The 19,880-nt window shown below is 42.1% G+C and overlaps 1 protein-coding gene across 1 annotated transcript; it reads left to right on the top strand.

Moving 5' to 3' along the window:
* Nucleotides 1-2,339: 2,339 nt before the first annotated feature.
* aspg (asparaginase homolog) lies at nt 2,340-16,733 on the top strand (the record flags this gene model as incomplete). Its single annotated transcript, XM_079228387.1, has 18 exons — nt 2,340-2,589; nt 4,214-4,340; nt 4,829-4,864; nt 7,018-7,129; nt 7,341-7,466; nt 7,575-7,658; nt 8,333-8,459; nt 8,540-8,652; nt 9,978-10,163; nt 10,295-10,408; nt 10,616-10,735; nt 11,354-11,449; nt 12,266-12,429; nt 13,677-13,763; nt 14,234-14,333; nt 14,429-14,494; nt 14,644-14,706; nt 15,658-16,733. 18 exons carry the CDS (start codon nt 2,340-2,342, stop codon nt 15,697-15,699), a joined length of 2,013 nt encoding a protein of 670 aa, XP_079084513.1. The 3' UTR covers nt 15,700-16,733.
* Between the last annotated feature and the right edge of the window lie 3,147 nt (nt 16,734-19,880).

The raw sequence follows: 19,880 nt of genomic DNA on the forward strand, positions 1-19,880 counted from the left end.
AAAATATAGAATAATTTTCTCAAATCAATCATCTATTTAACTGATATCATTGGAATACTCTTGGTACCATGGAAAAACAATATAATAATATAATTCAAAAACAATATTCCAATATAATTGAAACAATTGAAAGGCCACTAGCCTCTCTGACTTCTACATATCCTCAGGCAACCACAAACAGCGACTGACTGACTAACGCTTATTTTTATACTCCCATTTATATCTATATATTTTTTAAATATCTTAAAGACACTGTCTTGTATTGCCCTGCATGCACACTACATGTTTTTGTTTTTTTTACCTTGATTTGTATCTTGTTTTGTACCTGAATGTGAAGTCTGAATGTTTCCTTCACTCCCATTGAATGTTGCATCATTCGTTCTTTTGTTTTGCACTGGAGACCTGAAAAAGCACAATTTTGTTCCTATTGTACTGAACTGTAAAACAGAGGGATGACAATAACGTCTCTATTATCTTATTTCTTAATAAACATACAGCCGGCACTGTGATGATCATTTGTTGTTATTTGTTGCATATTATATGTCAGTATCATGGGGAACTGGGAGACATACACTGAAGTTAAATAATAAAATGTACATATAAAATGTACTGAAGTTAAAGAAGCATTATCACAGTATATATACTGTATTCCTGTATTAAAAAGTAGAAGTAAAGTAGAAGTTCAAAAATATTTGCATAAAAATGTACTCAATGTGATAAAATAACTTATGATGAATGTCCCAATTAAGAAGGATTATAATTATTGGATATTAATGTGATCACTTTAATGTACACACATGTAGAAAACATAAAATATTTCCCTGTGGAATGTAAGCATGAAGTATAATATAATAGAGATACTTATGTCATGAACAAATGAGTATTTAAGTATGCACTGAGTTACTTTAATCACTGAACATAAATAGGCTAATTATTGTAAAGCAGTGGCGTAAGGAAGTTACGATGGGCCCTGCACGCTAGCTACCATGAAGCATGCACGCACACACACACACACACACACACACACACACACACACACACACACACACACACACACACACACACACACACACACCAGTGTGTTATTTATCATATGATCAAATAAAGACTTGACATTGAACAATATATATTACCCAACAATCAGAATTAGATGTATATAACAAAAAATATCAAAGAAAATATGAACGTTTTTTCATCGTTTATGGAGAGCAAGCATTCATTTTGTTGTTCCTACTGTCTATTTTACAAAAACAAAAGAAGGGAAAACCTGTTTACTGGACAGAGATGTGTTTGCTTCTTCAATAAAACATATAGCAAACAGTTCCTATATTTCTCATTATTCTGTTCTCAATGTGTAGTCATTTGGGGAAAATGGACTGTAATATATTTCTGCAAAAGTGTATAATGACCTGAAACTATAATTCATTGAGTTTTCGTGATAATATCTACATAGAGAGCGGATCATACACGGGTATGTTGCACTGCCATGTTACATGGCCCAGGATCAACAAACCTTTGCATTTTTACCTTGCCTGAAGTCCACTATAGTTCTTCGACATGCTTGGAAGGGGTGAGCAGAGGGTTGATCAGTTGGATGAAATGTACAACCACACCAATAGATGCCACAGCATCCTCCACGCTGCTCTGTTAAACACAGGTGTGTTGCAAAGGTGGAATCGGAACCCCTTTGCAAGAGCCCGTCAATTATACAATGAACACACAACAAATGGGTCATCCCGAGAAAAAACCTGAGTTTTTATGTTGGGTTTGTGGTCATGTGTTTACTTTTGGCAGGCATTCTGGGAGTCACTGGGTAATCCTGTACCTCTACTCTGCCCTCGGGCCCCAGTGTGACCGCACTATTTAGTTACACCCTAATGTAAAGCAAGGTGAAATAGTGAAGTTACTCTACTTTATTTAACTATTTTAGCTGCTGCATCCACACTTACATAACTAGTGTGTATTAAATATGATTCAAAACCAGTTCTGGAAATATATTCGGCAGTTTTAAACCACGTTTGTGGAGGAGGCTCGCTGAGACAAGACATCAAGTTTGTTTGAGGCTGCACCCACATCCCTGACGTCAGAGGCCCCTGTCCATCAGCGGTACAAGGTCAAAACTGTTGACAGTTGTCCCGTACGAGGAAGAGCCAAGTACTGTGGGCTACATTTGAATACAATTAAAACCAAAGCCCCGCTCACTGTTTAATCGCATGATAACGGTGGGATCTGCTTTACTAGGCCCGGAGAACCGGCGCCGTCCTGCAGCTGCTGAAGATCCACTAGTCGCAGCAACACGCGTGTTTAAAGCGGCAGTACCGGGTCACTTGTAAGCCGTCATGGCGGACTCCAGCCTCAACAACCTGACATCCCTCGCGCGGGCTTTGTCGCAGCCGACCCTGGATCTGACAGAAGTGAACGATGTTGGCTCTCAGAGAAACATGGTGCTGCATTCACGCCGGAGGAGAAGGTTGTCCAGCTGCAACTCGTTGGAGTGCATCGAGTCGGCGACTTCACCCACCGCCATCGAGGCGCGGGTGCTGGTTTTAAACACCGGAGGGACCATCGGGATGACACTTCACGACAATGGTACATGGCGAAATGAACGTAACGTATTGTGTGTCTGTCCTGTGCCCTGCAGCGGCTTCAGCGGCTCGTTAGCACGGCGGGTAGCTTGCTGTGTAGCTCTCATTTAGCTGCGAACACGAGACACCGAGTTAAGCCCTGCGTGACAACAACATGCGCGTGCATCCCAAAATAGTCAACGTGCTGATTGAAAGCCACGTTGGTTTACATAGGAGCTAAATGTCCTACTTGACTCCTGAATCCAAATGTAAAATGCACCATTATTTCAGTGATGAAATTGTCGCTCTCTTCAGGAGGTCACGCTAAAGACACTGCTGCTGCACGAGCTGCCCCTGTTGATGGATCTCTCTCTCTCTCTCTCTCTCTCTCTCTCTCAATGAGTAACTAGATGTTGGCATAAGGGATTGGGCAACATCTGGAGCAGGTAGTGAGGCTGCTGTGAGTAGCCTCACATCTAAAGGTCATATCAGCTTTGGGTGAACTAGAACTAGACTTCTTCATCCATCAGTGTGTCACTTCTTGCACATTGACTCAGAAGCTTTTACTCACCTCATAAAAGGTGTTTGTTGTTTTGACAATGCTGTGTAATAAAATGGTATAGTGATTGGAGGCTTGTCTCTTAATCTTAAAAGGAAATGGCTTGGAGATGAATCACACTTTTCTCTGATAATGTGGACATGCAGGTCCATAAGCCTAAATGTATACCCACACACCTCATGCGTCTCTCACATCTTTAATTTAAAGGTCTTTAGTTTAAGTTCAATTTCTAGACGGGGTCTTCCAGAGCCACGGGTTGCCGACCCCTGTGCTAATTTAACACTTCACAGGGTAAAATCTATCGACAGCTGCTAATCTTGACATTTGTAAATTACTCGACTAAACCAAGGTCATGTCCCAGGTAGTAAAACACAAGTTGAGTTGACTCTGAACCATTGATACATATTTACTAAGTGTTTACTGAGAAATGGGGGTTTCCAAGTTAGACTGTGGACCTCCCCTCGGACAAAGCTTGGAAAAAGACTGATAAGAAGAAGAAAAAAGACACTAAAATTCCCCAAAAGTACTGCATCTCTCTAACCCAAACCACACATATGAGCTGTTTAATATAAACTGATGCAATAATAAGTATTGCAAAAAATTCCGTTTACTGAGCCTCCCCTGAAACTGTTTGGAGCCACCCTGCTGAGGCCCGCCTCCCACAGCTCTGAGGTTATGTTTGCTGGGTAATTTCCCTTTTACTGACTCTTACCAAGTCATCTGTTGAGTTCTGAGTTCTGGCGGTAGCTGTCATGGTGTCTTATGCCCATGTGGCTGTCAGCTGTCCTCACTGTATTCACAGTTCTTCACTTTTATTTTATTGATTTGAAAAATGTGACTAGTTTATTGGCCTAAAAACTATCAACTAATTTGACGTAAGAATCATAATTTGGGGTGAATGTTTTTGGCCACTGCAACAATTTCCTCCAGTTACCACTAGGGTTCAGTATGAGACTGATGTTTGGCGTTGAGCTTATTATAATGCGCCCTGTGCCATTCTCCTAAACGGTTACCGATTCACAATAATCCCACAGAGAACTATGAAATATTACAATAACCTTTTTTTCCTTCATATTTCTGTAACCCACAGTGCTCGCCCCAAAAGCCAATTCTTTTGTGAAGGGCCTTCGCAAGTTGCCCATCCTCCATGATGAGTTGTATGCCCAGCAGACCGGCCTGTATCACTACTATGGATCGGAGAACAGTCTGGTCCTGCCGTAAGTCAACCCACCACTCTTCCCCCTCAGTCTTTATTCAGAAAAATTACAATAATCCATGTTCTGCTCTTCACACAGATTCATGTTCTGATTGTATGTGTAATATAAGCTACTCAAAGGCTTTATATATAATATATATTGTAACCATGACATATATATATATATATATATAAATCAATCAAATCAAATTCAAATATTGTTATATGGTTATTTTTTCATTTTCCTTGTACTATTATTGCATGCACTGTGAAAAAAAACAAAAAAACACCTTCATTTAAATATCTAATGAAGCTTATCACAATATTTGTTCTTCTTAGTTAGAACAAATGTTGCACTTTGTCTCACATAAAGTCATTGCCCTGGAGAGATGAACCTAAATCATATTGTTTCTGCAGTATTTGCAGACTACTGAGGACTAGAGACTGTGGAAACAAATCACTGTCCTCAATAGTTTTAATGACTTTAAACTGCTTTTGTTGCTTTGACAGGAAGCCAACGCCCCATTCTGACCATCTATTTCATGGGTGCTGTAGCACTGGTAGCATTGTCTGTGTGCCTGCACTGTGTTTGAGAGTGGTTGGATGTCTCTGCCGTCCTTGTGACCAAATGTTTGGGTGTGCTTGCCTGACAGGAAATGCATGCCGACGTGGCCTTAAATACCAGGACGGACAAACGAGCACGGAGTTGTGTATTGCCTGAAGTATTTTTGTGTCTCCTACTCTTCACTTGCTAATATCGCCTCTGTCACCAACAAGCCAGCTGCTTTAAAGTGTGGCAGATGAGTATCCCAGCTTAGATAACCTGATATTTCACGGAGGGATTGTTTGTGGAAAGCTGCTGTCGGCACACTGGGGAAAGCAAAGCAAAGCTAATCTACTCTATTGCTGTTTGTTTAATCCATGTTGTATTGATCTCTGGTGCATGTGCTGTGGAGCCCCTTGTGACAGCCCCCCCCCCCAGCGATCAACGGCCTCTTAATGGTCTTAAATGTCAGTGATAGCGGGGGCGCCTCTACCAGAAACGTACCCTTACCCACTCATTTCCATATCTCCTTCATGTTGACTGGCACTGTGAAAAGCGACTGAGCGGCAGTAGGATGTGTGGCAGAGATACGGTATCCATACATCAGGCGGTGGTCGGCCGTTTGAAGGGCTTATAAGAATGAATATAAGAGGACTTCTAGCTCCCGCTGCTCCCACACCTTCAGCAACCACTCCACAGCTTCCTGTTTTGTTAATTAGCTGCTCGGTAAACGTCTTAAATGTTTACTTTGAATAATATTAAAAACCTTTGCTAACTTTAATTTTCTGGACGAGAGCACGATTAACTTTTTAATATTTCCTCATCCTTGAGTTGGCATAGTGTTCATATCAACTGAAGTGGGCTCATATGCAAGTCTAATGCAGTTCCAGTCTATGTTGTAGGGGGGAATTAGTTTATTGATTTATTGAAAAGCTTTATTCATGCGATGTTGAGAGGCAACGCCACAAGGCTGTTTGCCCCCCCCCCCACCTCCAACCCTCCCCTTCGACTTCTTAAGTCCCCAATCATACACGTAAACACACAGCCATTCATTATTCTTAAGCTATGGGGCATCCTAGCACGGGTATGCTAATGTGTAGCTTTGCTGCACCTTAGGGCGCACTGCCAGATAGATGAATAATTGGTGATTTGAATAGTGTTTTCTTGTGGCACTTTGGCTTCACGATTATCAACAACATATGTTCTAGGGTCGTGTGTGGACTACAGGCTAATTAGAAGAGTGTCTGCAGGACCCCTGGTTGGGTGAACTGGGGCTCGCCGGCTCGTCCCCCCCGCTGGTCCATTCAGCTCCTCTCTTCATGTTAGAAGGCGGCCCTATGGTAATGTGGGGGGTGTCCCACCCTGTTTCTTTAAAAGGCAGATTAAAAAGACAATCTTTCCATGTCTCTTCAGCGCTGCTTAATGCGGAGTGTCGCAGGTGGAGCCGTGAGACGCCCGAGTGGAAATCCACATAGGCAGCATGAATATTTATACATGAGAGGCTCTTTCCTTGTAACTGGAGTATAAAAAGAAACATGGACTTTCGGGCCTAACCTGAAATGGCTCACCAAATAACCCTCAAGACATATCAAGTGAGCCACCTAATGCCCCTCAGCTTTGCCTGTGTTTATTATACACAGTGGTAAAGCGCCACAGAACATTAAGTCTTTACTGTGGAAAGGGGAAATGGCACAACAGTAAAGTGCTGCTCTCTTTACCAGTATACAAACACGCCGCTCCCTTTTACACTTCTAAAACTGTGTGTGTGTGTGTGTGTGTGTGTGTGTGTCTGAAACAGGTTTTGGCACCCTGCTGCTGAGACAGAATGCACAGGCTAAATAGACTGTCTCGCTTCATAAAGTCAGCTTGGTTTTTAGCATTCCCCTATCCTTCCTTAAACTCACTTCTCAATTTTAACCAGAACCTAATCCAACTCTGTTTAACGAGCACAATGAAGACTAATAATCATTCTTCACAGCGAAGATAATAATCATGTGTTTAACCATGTGTCCTTGATGTGTTTTGGAGTGAACGTTTTTGCTTGCAAAGACTAAAACAACTGATTTTATTCTGGGCAGTTTGTCCTGTTTGAACATGTGTGTGTGTGTGTATATATAACGACAGAACCTCATAGATGAACTTCTCTCTCTTGCAGGCTGAGTAAAGACAATAAGAGGATAGTCTACACTGTTATAGAGTACAACCCTTTGCTGGACTCCTCAAATATGACCACAGATGACTGGGGTAGAATTGGAAAGGACATTGAGGTACTTGCTGCTGGCTCCATTTCATTGTTGGGTTTCTGATTGCTTCCATTTCTAATTAAACACTGAATGAAATATGCTTTGAAAAAGCGAGGCATCAATCAATCCTATAATATTCATATTGCTCATAAAATACAACATATAATATTGTAGAGAAGAAGATAATTGTATTTATGCTGCCATCTAAAATTTGTGGTCTTTTTCTTTTCTCTAGAAAAACTATGAAAACTATGATGGTTTTGTGATCCTGCACGGCACAGACACTATGGCTTACACAGCCTCTGCCCTGTCCTTTATGTGTGAACATCTGGGCAAACCAATCATTCTCACCGGATCACAGGTAAGAGCTGCTGTCCACAAATGGTCGAACCGACAAAAAGAGCAGAATGTCTCTGCAGCATTTACAATATTCTCTGCCCTCTTAAGACGAGACCTGTTCTCTCTTCAGGTGCCGATCTATGAGATGAGGAATGATGGCAGAGACAACCTGCTGGGGGCGCTGCTGATCGCAGGCCAGTTTGTCATTCCTGAGGTGAGGAAATGGAGAGGGGACATAAGTGCTACTCAGCTACACTGATATTAGATTATTGGAGACATTTGACAGCCTCAAAGATGACACATTGAGAATTGTGGCTTGAGACTCTACATGATTACCAATAGTGACTACGATTTTATATTTGGGGTTTAATAAATGCTTAATACATTTTTAAATGCACCGCTGAATAAAAATGAGAAATATTGTAATATTACAATCCTATATATTTGTCAATATGTGATCGTGCAGAGACAGGTGTCACTACTGGCATGCAAAAGCAAACAAAAGCTCTCCTAAACGACGGTGAGACTCTTATGACAGTGTTTCGCAATACCGAACAACGTATACAAGAACAGGAAGAACACTAAATCGCTCCTGAAGGCTGCGCCATGTGTGTGTGGTTGAGCATTAGTTTAGATCCTGATGGGCAGGTTGCACCGCGCATGGCAGCCCCTATGAATGTGTGAGAAGACTTTTCAGGGTTCAGTGTCTCACCCAGGACACTTTGACATGCTAAAAATCAAACTGCCAATCCAGTAATGACTTTCTATCCGCCTTTAAACAGGTGCACACAGGTTTCATGCATATGTTAAGTCCTACAGCGTTAGGAGGATGTTGTCTTTGGAGAGGAGCAAATGTTGTGCAGTAAATGTGTCTTTGTCTCTATTCAGGTATGCTTGTACTTCTACAACAAACTCTACAGAGGGAACCGCGTGACCAAGGTGGATGCTGGGAGTTTCAATGCATTCTCCTCTCCTAACTTGGCTCCTCTGGCCGTCGCTGAAGTGGACATTACAAGTAAGCCGGTGGTGTCATGGCTCTGTCTCCATATGGAAAATAAACACTTTTAATCTTTTTTTCTTCTTCTTGTGCTTCAGTCAACTGGGATACAGTGTGGCGGGCAAACACCACGGCAAAGTTTCAAGTCAGCACTGAGCTGAATAGGAACGTGGGCCTGCTCAGGCTGTTCCCAGGAATCACTGCTGCTACTGTAAGTCGCTCAGCGTCTGAACTAGACCAGAGATGTTTAATCACAGCCCCCTAATGTCCAAAGGTTACTTTTCGTCCTTGGTCTTTGTGCTGATGTGACATACACCGGAATAATTATTAGGTGTTTTTCTTTCTCTGGGAAATTATTCAGCTGCTCATAGTTTTATGAATTTCTTCTTGCACAGACTTGACTGATGTGTCCGGCATGTTTGTGATTGACTCCAGGCAAATAAATCCCATGACAGATCACTCATTACCTGCTTGGCATGATACTAAAATTCACTTAATTTCAAGAGTATAGCCTAAAGTCTTTTCATTATGTATCTGTAAACAAAAATCAATCAAATCCACACAAAAATTATACATTTAGTCAAATGATGATAGGGAAATGAAAAGTAAATTAATCATTGTAACAGCTTGGTGCCAATTTCACGTTTTCCTTCACAGTGCATTAAAATGTAATTAAAGATATGTTCTTCAAAGGCAACTGACTGTTCAAAACTACTGTTTTGTCTAACTGCAATAAAATATAGTTAACTTTAATTTAATTGCGCTATTATCCGTCTTCCGTTGCCTTCCCGGTCATGTAAACTGCCATCAAAGCTCAGCCCAGAGAAAGATGAGCAGGCGTTATGGGCCATGACCAATCACCCTGTAAAGAGGGGGGATTGGCGTAGATACTGTAACATTTAGCTGCACCTCCCCCTGCAGAGGCTGCTGGGAGACTGACTTTACTGTGTCAATCTGCTCACACTGCCCAGCTTGGCTATCAAGACTTTCTTACAGCCTTTAACTGCCTTTTATGGGGCGCTGTTTTGATTATGCACCAGGCTCTTGTGTGCCCACTGTCTCTGCTCGATGAGAGCTTCATTGGTAATCTGTGTCAAAACTTTTTTGTCAAACTGCTTATCGCATCAGAAAAACACCGACCAAACCTGCCACTTTTAATGTCGCCTTCTTCTTACATTTTATAGTTACTGCTTTGGTCTTGCCAAGTGACTTTATGCTCGCTAACACCTTCAGATTAATTGCTCCCCTACCTGTCATTTCAGTCATCTGCCATTCTAGTCATATGCCATGGCTAATGATGTGGTATAGGGCCTCCTGGTGCCAGCCAACCAGTGACTGAGATACTGGTTGCATAGACGGCACCAGATGGGCTTTTAGGAGCGTGAATGGTCTCATGCATTGGAGTGAAAGGGGCTGCAGGAAAAATAACACGGAATACTAATTCCTCAGTTTGATTACACACCGTTGAGAAGCCAGTCCAGTTGGCCATAAATCTTGGGGGTTTGTAATGTGAATCCTTGGTACATGTGTGTCCAGGTGAGGGCTTTCCTGCAGCCACCCATGGAGGGTGTAGTCCTGGAGACGTACGGCAGTGGAAATGCCCCCGATAACCGACCTGACCTGTTGGAGGAGCTGAAGAAAGCCACCGACTCGGGTGTCATCATCATGAACTGCACCCAGTGTCTGAGGGGGACCGTGTCTGCATCTTACGCCACCGGCAAGGCACGTCACGCCACCCACTAGTCCATCCTGACCCATTTCTACTACATTTCCCAAGTACAAAATAAAGCTGAGTGAATCAATCATGTCACACATATATTTATACATACATATATGCGCCTACGACTTGTCAGGTGTTGACGGATGCAGGGCTGATAGCTGGTGGAGACATGACTCCAGAGGCGGCCTTGTCAAAGCTGTCCTATATATTGGCCAAGAAAGAGATAAGTTTTGAGACCAAGAAAAAGGTTGGTTCCTACTTTCAAAAGAAATACTGCTTTTGAAAACTGTAAGAGGATCATCATGTAGATTACAATAACAATCATAAGGAACAAGTAGAGCTCAGGTGTGTGTGTGTGTGTGTGTGTGTGTGTGTGTGTGTGTGTGTGTGTGTGTGTGTGTGTGTGTGTGTCGTGTGTGTGTGTGTGTGTGTGTGTGTGTGTGTCACTGTCCAGATGATGGGTCAGAACCTGCGAGGTGAGATGATTTCAGACTTGGCTGGAACCAAGCTGTGTCTGAGCGACAGCCGTTTCATCCAGGTCATTGCCAAGTCTTTGAGCATCAGCTGCAAGGAGGTGAGGGCACCACCAATACACAGACCGAAATACTATGACTAAGAATGTCCCTGAAAGATGAGACAAGATCCTGGTAAGGATAAAAGTTATTTACAAGCATCGTGGACCTTAAGGAGGAAGACTTTTAAGAGGCTGAAGGTTTTTTTTTAAACCCTCCTGTTGTCTTCGGGTCAAAATGACCCGTGTACGAGTGTATATGTATGTGTGTTGATGGGTCATTTTGACCCAAAGACAACGGGAGGGTTAAGCAATGGAGGAGATGGAGATGAGTTAATGAAACACTACTGATTAGATGGTGCAGGCGTAATATTTGTGCTCGATCTCATTAGAGATATCTCCCGCCCAACACAAACACTACAATGCCAGAAATGATGAAATGCTCGTTTATTTTTTTTAAGGCTAAGTAAGAAGCTCTGTGAGAGTCTTCTCTGAGTGTTTGTGAATACAGCCCCAGTTCTTTTTTAAGAAAAAGCACTCAACTCACATAGACGGCCAGACATGATTAGACATGAGCGTGCAGTGTTGAAAGTCTATTCCAAAAAGGCCAAGTTAATTAATTTCAACCTATTCAGAAAAATAGCTTTTTTTTATTATTATTGAAGACTGTGGTGTCTACAGGAGCTGGAAGCCATCCGCGATGCCCTGACTCCCCCACTGGCATGTGCAGCTGCTAAGATCGGAGACATAGAGGCACTGGAAGCCCTCAAGGAAATGGTAACAATGGCACAATTCTTTCATTCACACATATTATTGTTTGTTTCAGCGAAATGTCCTTTGCGCTGTCTCGTCATTGGCATTAAGATCAAAAGCATCAACCTTCTGACACACAGCTCAGCTTTTAAACCAGCAGAGCAGCATTTTACCAGGCTTATCTGGACGATGTTTGTTTTGTAGGGTCAACGCACCCAGGTGAACCTTTCACATTGTTTCCAGGGTCACTGTCCTCTATGAGGGGTATGGGAAACACAGAGCCTAACAAAACATGAGACTGGTAAGGCAGGCCTAGAGTTGCCCCAGCGGTCACGTGCACATGTTTGTATGTGGCTCGACTTGTATGCAGCCGCCTCTCGGATTCGCCTGCAGTTTCTATGGACAAATTTAGGAGTGTGAATGTGCGACGTTCACACCCACGCAGCCATCGTTTAATACGTTGTCCCGGCTTGGGGAGAACTTTGTGGTTGAGGATTTCTTTTTTCACTTTCATTTATCCTCCTACAGCACATTTATTTGTTGTGTTGCCTCTTACATGTGCTGCTGAACAGTAAGAAAGAAGGTTAGCGAACTGTTAATGAAAAGACAAGGCTGGCAATTTTCTATGTTTTTTCTTTTTTTTTATTGTCAACACGTAACCAAACAAAAAAACAACCTCAACACCTTCCAACACTGTCTGTAGCTACAGCTCCCATGTTAAATGTAATCAAAGACCCATTGTCACCCGTTCTGTGTTTTTAATAGTTACACTCTATGGCACGAAGGAAAAAGTTTGGGCCTCATATATAATATTTATTACATTTATTTATTGTATTGCAGGGCACTAACTTGTGCCTGAGTGACTACGATGGACGCACGCCCCTCCATATCGCGGCCTGTGAGGGCCACCTCAAACTGGTGGAGTACCTCCTGAGTCACGGAGCCACAGTCTATGCTAAAGATCGCTACGGGGACACACCCCTCAGCAACGCTGTACGCTTCAGGTGAGACTCGAACAGGAAGGGCTGATTTTTATCTGTTTGTTCGAGTAATAATGTCCTTTTTATGAAGTCGCAAACACAACATTTAACATCCCCCTTTAGCCATTAGTAGCATTGAGTATGTTGTTAATAGCTGCTATAGAGGGGACTCCATTAAATGAGCTGCTGCAAGGTGAATCCGGCTCTGCTTCGACGACGGGAAGGGAGCAGCGGCGGTTAGAAGGGGGTTGAGACCAGGAGAGCAACTCGTAATGGAGTTTAGAGGCCAGGTAATAATTATACACTAATTGGGCTAATTGTCATCTCACTGTTAGACGGTGTTTATTTTTACCAAAGCTGTTCATTCGTTGACTTTGCCGTAAATGTCTTCCAGAGAAAAGCCACTCTCATTGTTTCCGTTTTAGTGCTATGTAGAGCCTCGGGGTGAAAACGTTGTATGTGTCGAAGCTGTGCCAAATAGCTGTTGTCCTATTTTAACGGTTGGCACTTCAAGTATGGACTTGTTTCCTTTTGTGATGGGAGAGGGATGCATTGGAGTGCTAACACCTGTCGTTAGTCTTCCGATGCTCCACACCTCTGCTAACGTTCCCCTTCCTGAACGTGTGTCATGAAATGACATGAAGATCTAGAGCTTTGACTTTTTCAGGATGTCACCATGTCTGACCTATTCGAATATCACTGACATTCCACAGTGCACTAGAGCCCGATGGCCATATAAGGAGTGGCAGAAAGCATAGAGAAAGAAGGGTTAAAGAACAAATATGGGGAGTGTCCTCTGAACCAGTCCGACCAACCTGCTCCCAGTTTCACATATGAGAGATACTGACTTCTCAACAAGAAGTCTTCGCAATGCTTTTAATAGTTTTCTTGCCTGTGTGTTGCTCTACATACCTCTACGCATCAACTGTGTGATAATTGACCTTATAACACAGCAAGCTCCGCTGTTACTAATAAAGTGAGCTGTCCAGTGGTGAACCCTTCCAGGCCTTTTTGTTTCATCGAGAGTTTCCTGTCACCACAAGTGTCCCTGCAGGTGACTCTGTGTGGGTGGTTGATTGCAGGGGATAAGGAACTTGTTCTTACATGCCAAACCACACAGACAGTCAAGAAAAGTGAGGCGACATCAAATCAAACTGCTTGAAAAGAACATATAATCACAATGAAACTGAATGATTCACTTATAGTATGTATATGTTAAATATACAATGTATGTATGTATGCATTCATTGCATGTTCTCTCAATAATTTAGGCACAAGGAGGTGGTGAAGCTGCTGAGGAAGACTGGAGCTCACTTATCCAGAGACGAGTTGGATGAAGCAGGAACTGAGCTGTGCAGGTGAGACGTCTTGAAACACTTGCACACACGTTAAGTCACACATTTCACAGTTGCTTAGCCATCATTACAGTGACCCATCCTACATAGTTGACTCAGGTTCAACCAGTTGTCCCACTGTTACACAAACTGTAGGAATGCTCCCCGGCAGCATAGCTTCCTATCTGCTCGGTGCCGCCAGGTGTACGACACACTGGCTGGCCCTCTGTTATTCGTCTACCTGAGCCAATTCACAGTTTCAGAAACACACCTTTTGTAAGATGCCTTGTATTGTTATTAAGATAAAAAAAAACAAAAAAACATCAAAGTCATGACGTTCAACGTTATCAATTCCTTCCCTCGATGTGCAGCCCAGTTTCAGAAAAGTCTCTTTACACAACAATTAGTCCTTCACCCCAATGGTCATTTGATTGTTGATAATATTGATTTTGGGAAACGGAGCCCTGTGTTGTAATAACTCTCCTGTGTGCCAGCCTTGCAGCCAGCGGGGACCTGGAGGGCCTAGAAATGTGGAAACTCGCTGGAGCTGATCTGAATAAACCAGGCTATGACGGACAGACGCCACTTGGACTGGTAGATCCCCAGAACATATATTCCACTTTTAATAACAAAGTTCATAAGAAAACCCTGTCTTAATCCTTCGTTTTCTCCTTCTTTACGCGTCACAGGCCCATGCTGTTGGCAAAAAGGAAGTGGTGGCATTTTTAGTCCAACTCATGAGCAAACAAGCCAAGGTAGCCACTGTTCTCCACTTTAGCAGCTTCATATTTCTATTTGTGTCAACAGCTTTAACGTGATGTGCACACGAGTGTAGCACTCAGATTGGTATAATTCCCTGTCTCTAATTGCCTCTCAATTACATGTTTGTTTTGTTTAATTTCAGCCAGTATTTGGTGAATTTAATGAGTATGATGAATATGAGGATGATGATGATGATGATGATGAGGTAAATGAAGTGTTTTCCCTGTTTGTGCCTTTCCCATATTGAGCATGAGCATTCCTGTGTGCCTACTATAAATCCATTCATCCGTCCATTTTGTAAACTGCTTGTGACTCGTGTACCCCGGCATGCTTTGTACGAGAGGCAGGTTTCACCCCTGGTTAGGTCGCAGGACTAAAACACACACATCTATACTACACAAACCTATTCACACCTACAGGCAATTTTGAGCTGCCAGACTCAGTTCCCCCGGCTGGGTTCCAAAACGAGGGCTTTGTCGCTAGCGGCAGTGCTAATCACCAAGTACCCATGGGGCCCTTCTGCTTATTGTTTTTTTAATTAACACGTACACAATACACAGTAAAATGCATTTTTAGGTTTCAAAAGATTCAACAAAAGAGTCAGAGAAAAAATTGGTAATTGAAAAAAGTAAAATGAATCAAATTGATTAGTTGATTGACGGAAAGAATTCAACAAAAACAATTTTGACCCCTTTCTAAAAGCAATCATTTCCAGGTTTCACTTCCTTGAAAATGAGCATTTCCTAGGTTTTCTGTTTTTATTAAAATCGTAATAAATTTCTGGGAATTTATGACTGATCTGTTTCTCTACTTTATGACGTTTAATCGGTTCATCTTTTAAAATCGAGAAAACAATCAACAGATTAATTGATAATTAAAGTAATTGCTGGTTTCGAGAAGCAACCATGATCTTTGAGATTTAAGCTAAGCATACCTCAGACCTCTTTGTTTTTCATCAAAACTATATCTGATATAAATCACCTTTGTATACCTGTCCACCAACACCTGTGGGTGCTAAACCTGCACAGCCTGCTTTACACTAGGCTGACCCTTTTGTGTTTGTGTGCACACACTAGTAATCAAGAGCACTGAGACATCTTTCCGCTCCCCAGTGCTTCCTGTTAATCCTGTCCTTTTTTTTTTGTCTCTGTGGAAGAGCGGAGTGATTGAGTTTACAGCCGCCCCGACGGGACTGTGACCTGACGTTATCTCAACCAATAGGAATCGTCCTCGCTTCAGCATCCACTTCCTTCCCCCGAAGCCGTCCTCTTCACACCGTCCACCACTCTATCACCTTTCACAGACTTACAGTGACTTTTGAATGTTAGATTATCACACTTTCTTAAAGCCATTGCTGCGTACAGTGTTTCCCTTCAAACCCGTCAATAGCACAACTTTGAGTGCAAGGTGAACAAAAAGGGCAGCACTACATGTATGTAGATTAATGATTTTTGCACATATTATATGTATGTGAATGTCATATCAGGGATTAAGGTGAACTTCACCTGAGCTGTTTTAACATGGAGAATGCTGACACTTCCCATATGTACTAAAAGAGTTACAGAACTCTTACAGTAGTGTTACTTTATACAATAATATAGCAATACATTCATATCTGCAACTATACAGATTGTATTTTTATTGTTATTTTTACAGTGAAATGCTGAAAAGTTTCAAGTAAACTAAAGAAAATATCTTTTTACTATCTAGGCTGTTATTCATCTACAGCCCTTGTCCACTAAACCGAGCATTTCCTGTTGCATAAACTACAGAAACCCGGAGGCACCTTCCAGGCTTCTCCTGCCTGTTTCTTGCACAAGGTAGAAGAGTTGCACATCACACTTTGAATTAGAAAAGAGAAATTCAGACTATTGTGTGAGCCAGATAAAGACTATCATTTTAATGTCAACTTGTATTTTTGGCATCCACAATAACAAACGACCGACTTTCCGTATTTTTGTTGCGTGACGAGTAAATGATTTAAAACATCCCTCTTGTTTGGTTTATTAACTTTTCAAACCAATCTTGGTCCGTGTATTTTACACTGTGATGTTGGCATCTGTAGGGGAATCTCCTGTGATTAATGTGACTTTGAAGTGCAAACTAATTTAAATGACCTGAAATTGTTCCTGTCGTTTCAAATTCTATTGTCCCACTATTCAAAAAAGGGTGTGTGAGAGAGAGAAAGTGATTCGGTGGTCTTCTGTGGAAAAAAAAGCAACAGAAATAAATCTTTTCTTCAAAGCATTGTCTCCTGTGATTGCTTCTGAGTTGCTCTGAACACTGAAACTCACATGAAACTGCATATACTGCTCCTGGCTAAGGACTCCTAAGCAATTTCCAATTTGACATGGTTTTCTATATGAATTAGCGCACGTCTAACCAATTGTTGAAGGTCATTTCTCTTAGTGCGGAGAGTCCCTTTGTGTTCTCTCTAGAAATGTGTTCTGAATAACAGTTGGATTCATTGTGATTGCAGTAGGCCTTTAGGAGAAATACATCAAACCCAAACGTGGTGCTTTCTGTGTGAGTTTTTACTGTCTGACTGTGAGATAAATCAGACGGAAGTGAGACAAACTTAGAAGACAAAGACGCTATAAATCAGACGGAAATGAGACAATCTTAGAAGACAAAATGATATAAAAATGCAATGTGTCCTTGTGACCTCTCAGCCTGGATTGGCTGGTATTTGCTATCTCCGTCTTGAGGGCGGCTGCCCGTCGAGTTACTTGCTGGAGGAACCCAGCTCAGCCGGTCGGACCAGCATGGGCCTCATTCCTGCCTGAATGAGAGGCTTGTATGAACCTAGCCCCAAAACAGTATATAAAAGGCTGCTCACTCTGCAGTCACTCAGTCGGGCTGGGATGACACCAAGGAAACACCACTGCGAGGACAGCGTTCACCTTCTCCGGGTAAGCACTCTTACGGAGAGCTTGTAGTTTGCCGCTTGTGTCGGTCGATTTCTTCTGTAGCATCAAGGGTCTTGACTCACTTCCAAACGATTATTCCAGGAAACTAATTCTAGCTGCTGTTTTTTTTTTCTTTCACTAGTGGAATCAACAGTTTGAAGGAAAGACTTTTCCCCGAAGAAGCCTGTGGTCCCTCTGATTAAGTGGTTCTCAACAGTTCAACAGTTCTTTGAGAAAATTGTGAAATGTTTAGGACCACTTGACCAGTCAGACAAATGCTACCAGCTTGGGAAAATGCTGCCTCTGAGTCAATCTTTAACGAGGAAAACATCTCTCAAGGCCTGGCTTTTAATGATTTTAGAACAAACGTGTGATTTCCTCTGTTTCCTTGATGTCTCTCTGTCTGTCTTCTACTCCCATTGTGCCCCCTTGTGTTACAATGCCAACTGCAGCCCGGGAACCGTAGGGGTTGTAAAAATCACCAGGCTTCAGTGATTTCATTCTGCTGGCACACATTTTTAACAGGTCTACTGCTGCAGTAACACCCGTCTTTTCGCTGCTTTACTGTTGTCACTATTCAGAGGTACTGATTAAAACAAGTCAATAAAGAATAATTTGCCTCTGTTGAGTCCGTGTGGAATGACAGGAAGACCGTCTGCAGGGAGGGTCGCTGTCCAAAGTACTGAAACTTGCTGCAAAATCAGTGCATCTGCTCTCATTTTCCATCAAATTTTGCAAATGTATGTTTAGACAAGGGCAGTTGTGTATTTAGTATTCAGATTATTTACTAAGTAAATACTGTGAAAACCCAACCATACTTCAGTAAAGGTGTGTAAGTATAATCAGCAAATGTGGAGTACTCACTGTACATTGTCATGTGTTTCATTTTACTGCTGTAGATGTTCATGGTTGTGCTAATTTTAACTTATGTATTTTTAACCCATGAAGGAACACTTTATCTTTACATTTCACAATTCAATTTTATTTCAAAGTCATCAAACTTTGTGATACATGGTTTTCACTGAACAATCGTCATCTGAAAGTAACTTGTTTCAGCTGTCAGACAAATGTAGTGGAGTATAAGTATAAAGTTATTTAAAGTGGAAAGTAGGCCAACCAGTATATTGAATTTGTACTTAATACATTTGTATTATAAATAACCAATTGTCTGGACTTTTTTTTATCTTTTACATTGATTAAAGTACTTATTAGCAAAAAGATGGACCCTCTTAGACTGTGAATGCCTTAATTAAATTCTAAACACTCATGTTTCCATTCAGAGCTTTTCTTTTTTTAATTAGGTTTGGTGGGAAAACCAGACCTAAAGACTCAAACTCTGACACAAGAAAATCCGGGGGCCTTTTTCCCAATGTATAGGCTACTTTAAACTGCATCAATAATTCATGAAAGCACTGTGCACCGATTATTCCGAGTCTTCTATAAGACAGCCCCTCATCCTTTCCCCTTTGATCTCCTCCATGCGCCAAGAACTATCAATATTTGCTAAACGTTTCTCACAAAGGCTGTCCGTGCACCGGGAGAAGCTGCAGACTGAGGGTCTCGCGGGCACGAGGGTAAGACATGGGAGAGGCGTTAATGAGATGCCCAGAGCGATTCCCCTGTGCGTCCGCAAGGGCAGCAGATGTAGCACATGCGGTCCCAGGGGATCCCGTCCTCGGGATTTCATCAGCGGCCGGGGGAGACCCGGCCTCCTCCACTGGGGGCGGACGTGGTAAATCATCTTTACTATGGATTGTAATTATCGGTCTGCTGACAACCCCTGCGTGTGCGCGCGCGTGTGTGTGTGTGTGACTTGGGGGTGATGAGTCGCGTGGATAGCGAGGTGCTTGTGTGATCAAAAATAATTTATTCATCCTCTGCTCGCCTGTCATTGTTGCGTGCGTTTAAATCTTCATTCTTTATAAATCATCTCTAACCTGCTAAAAAAAAAATGCTGTAAAGGCACACCAAACTTTTTAATTCTGTCCCACTGACTTGCAACTAAAGCTACATGAAGTTTAACTCTTTTGACAGACAACTAAACTCAGCTTCCACCATAAACATAGTTCCACTTCCCACTGTGTCTGTTTTCAGTTAAGATCTCCACCAACTTTACAGTCAACCTGCAAAACAATGCGTCTACTGTGGCTTTGGAGGCCGGGTTTCATAGTGATATCATGCCTGGTATAATCTAAGAGCATTGGGTTTGTAAAATGTGGGCATTTACTGAGCAGGACAGTTCTAATGCATTATGGGAGATGTAGGATCTAGTGTTTTTGGAGCTTGCCCAAATAGGAACTGAAAGTCATGATATCTGCCTTAGTGCAAAACTGAATCACACAAACCTGGAACGACATTGATTCAACCGGTTTTTGGTTCAGTTGTCATATATACCAGGAGTGATTTACTTATTTGAGTGCTGTGAATAAGAAAACATATCTCAGTGACATCACCATGCTGCCCCACTGTT

Source organism: Taurulus bubalis, assembly GCF_910589615.1.
Source record: "Taurulus bubalis genome assembly, chromosome: 1".
NCBI lineage: Eukaryota > Metazoa > Chordata > Actinopteri > Perciformes > Cottidae > Taurulus > Taurulus bubalis.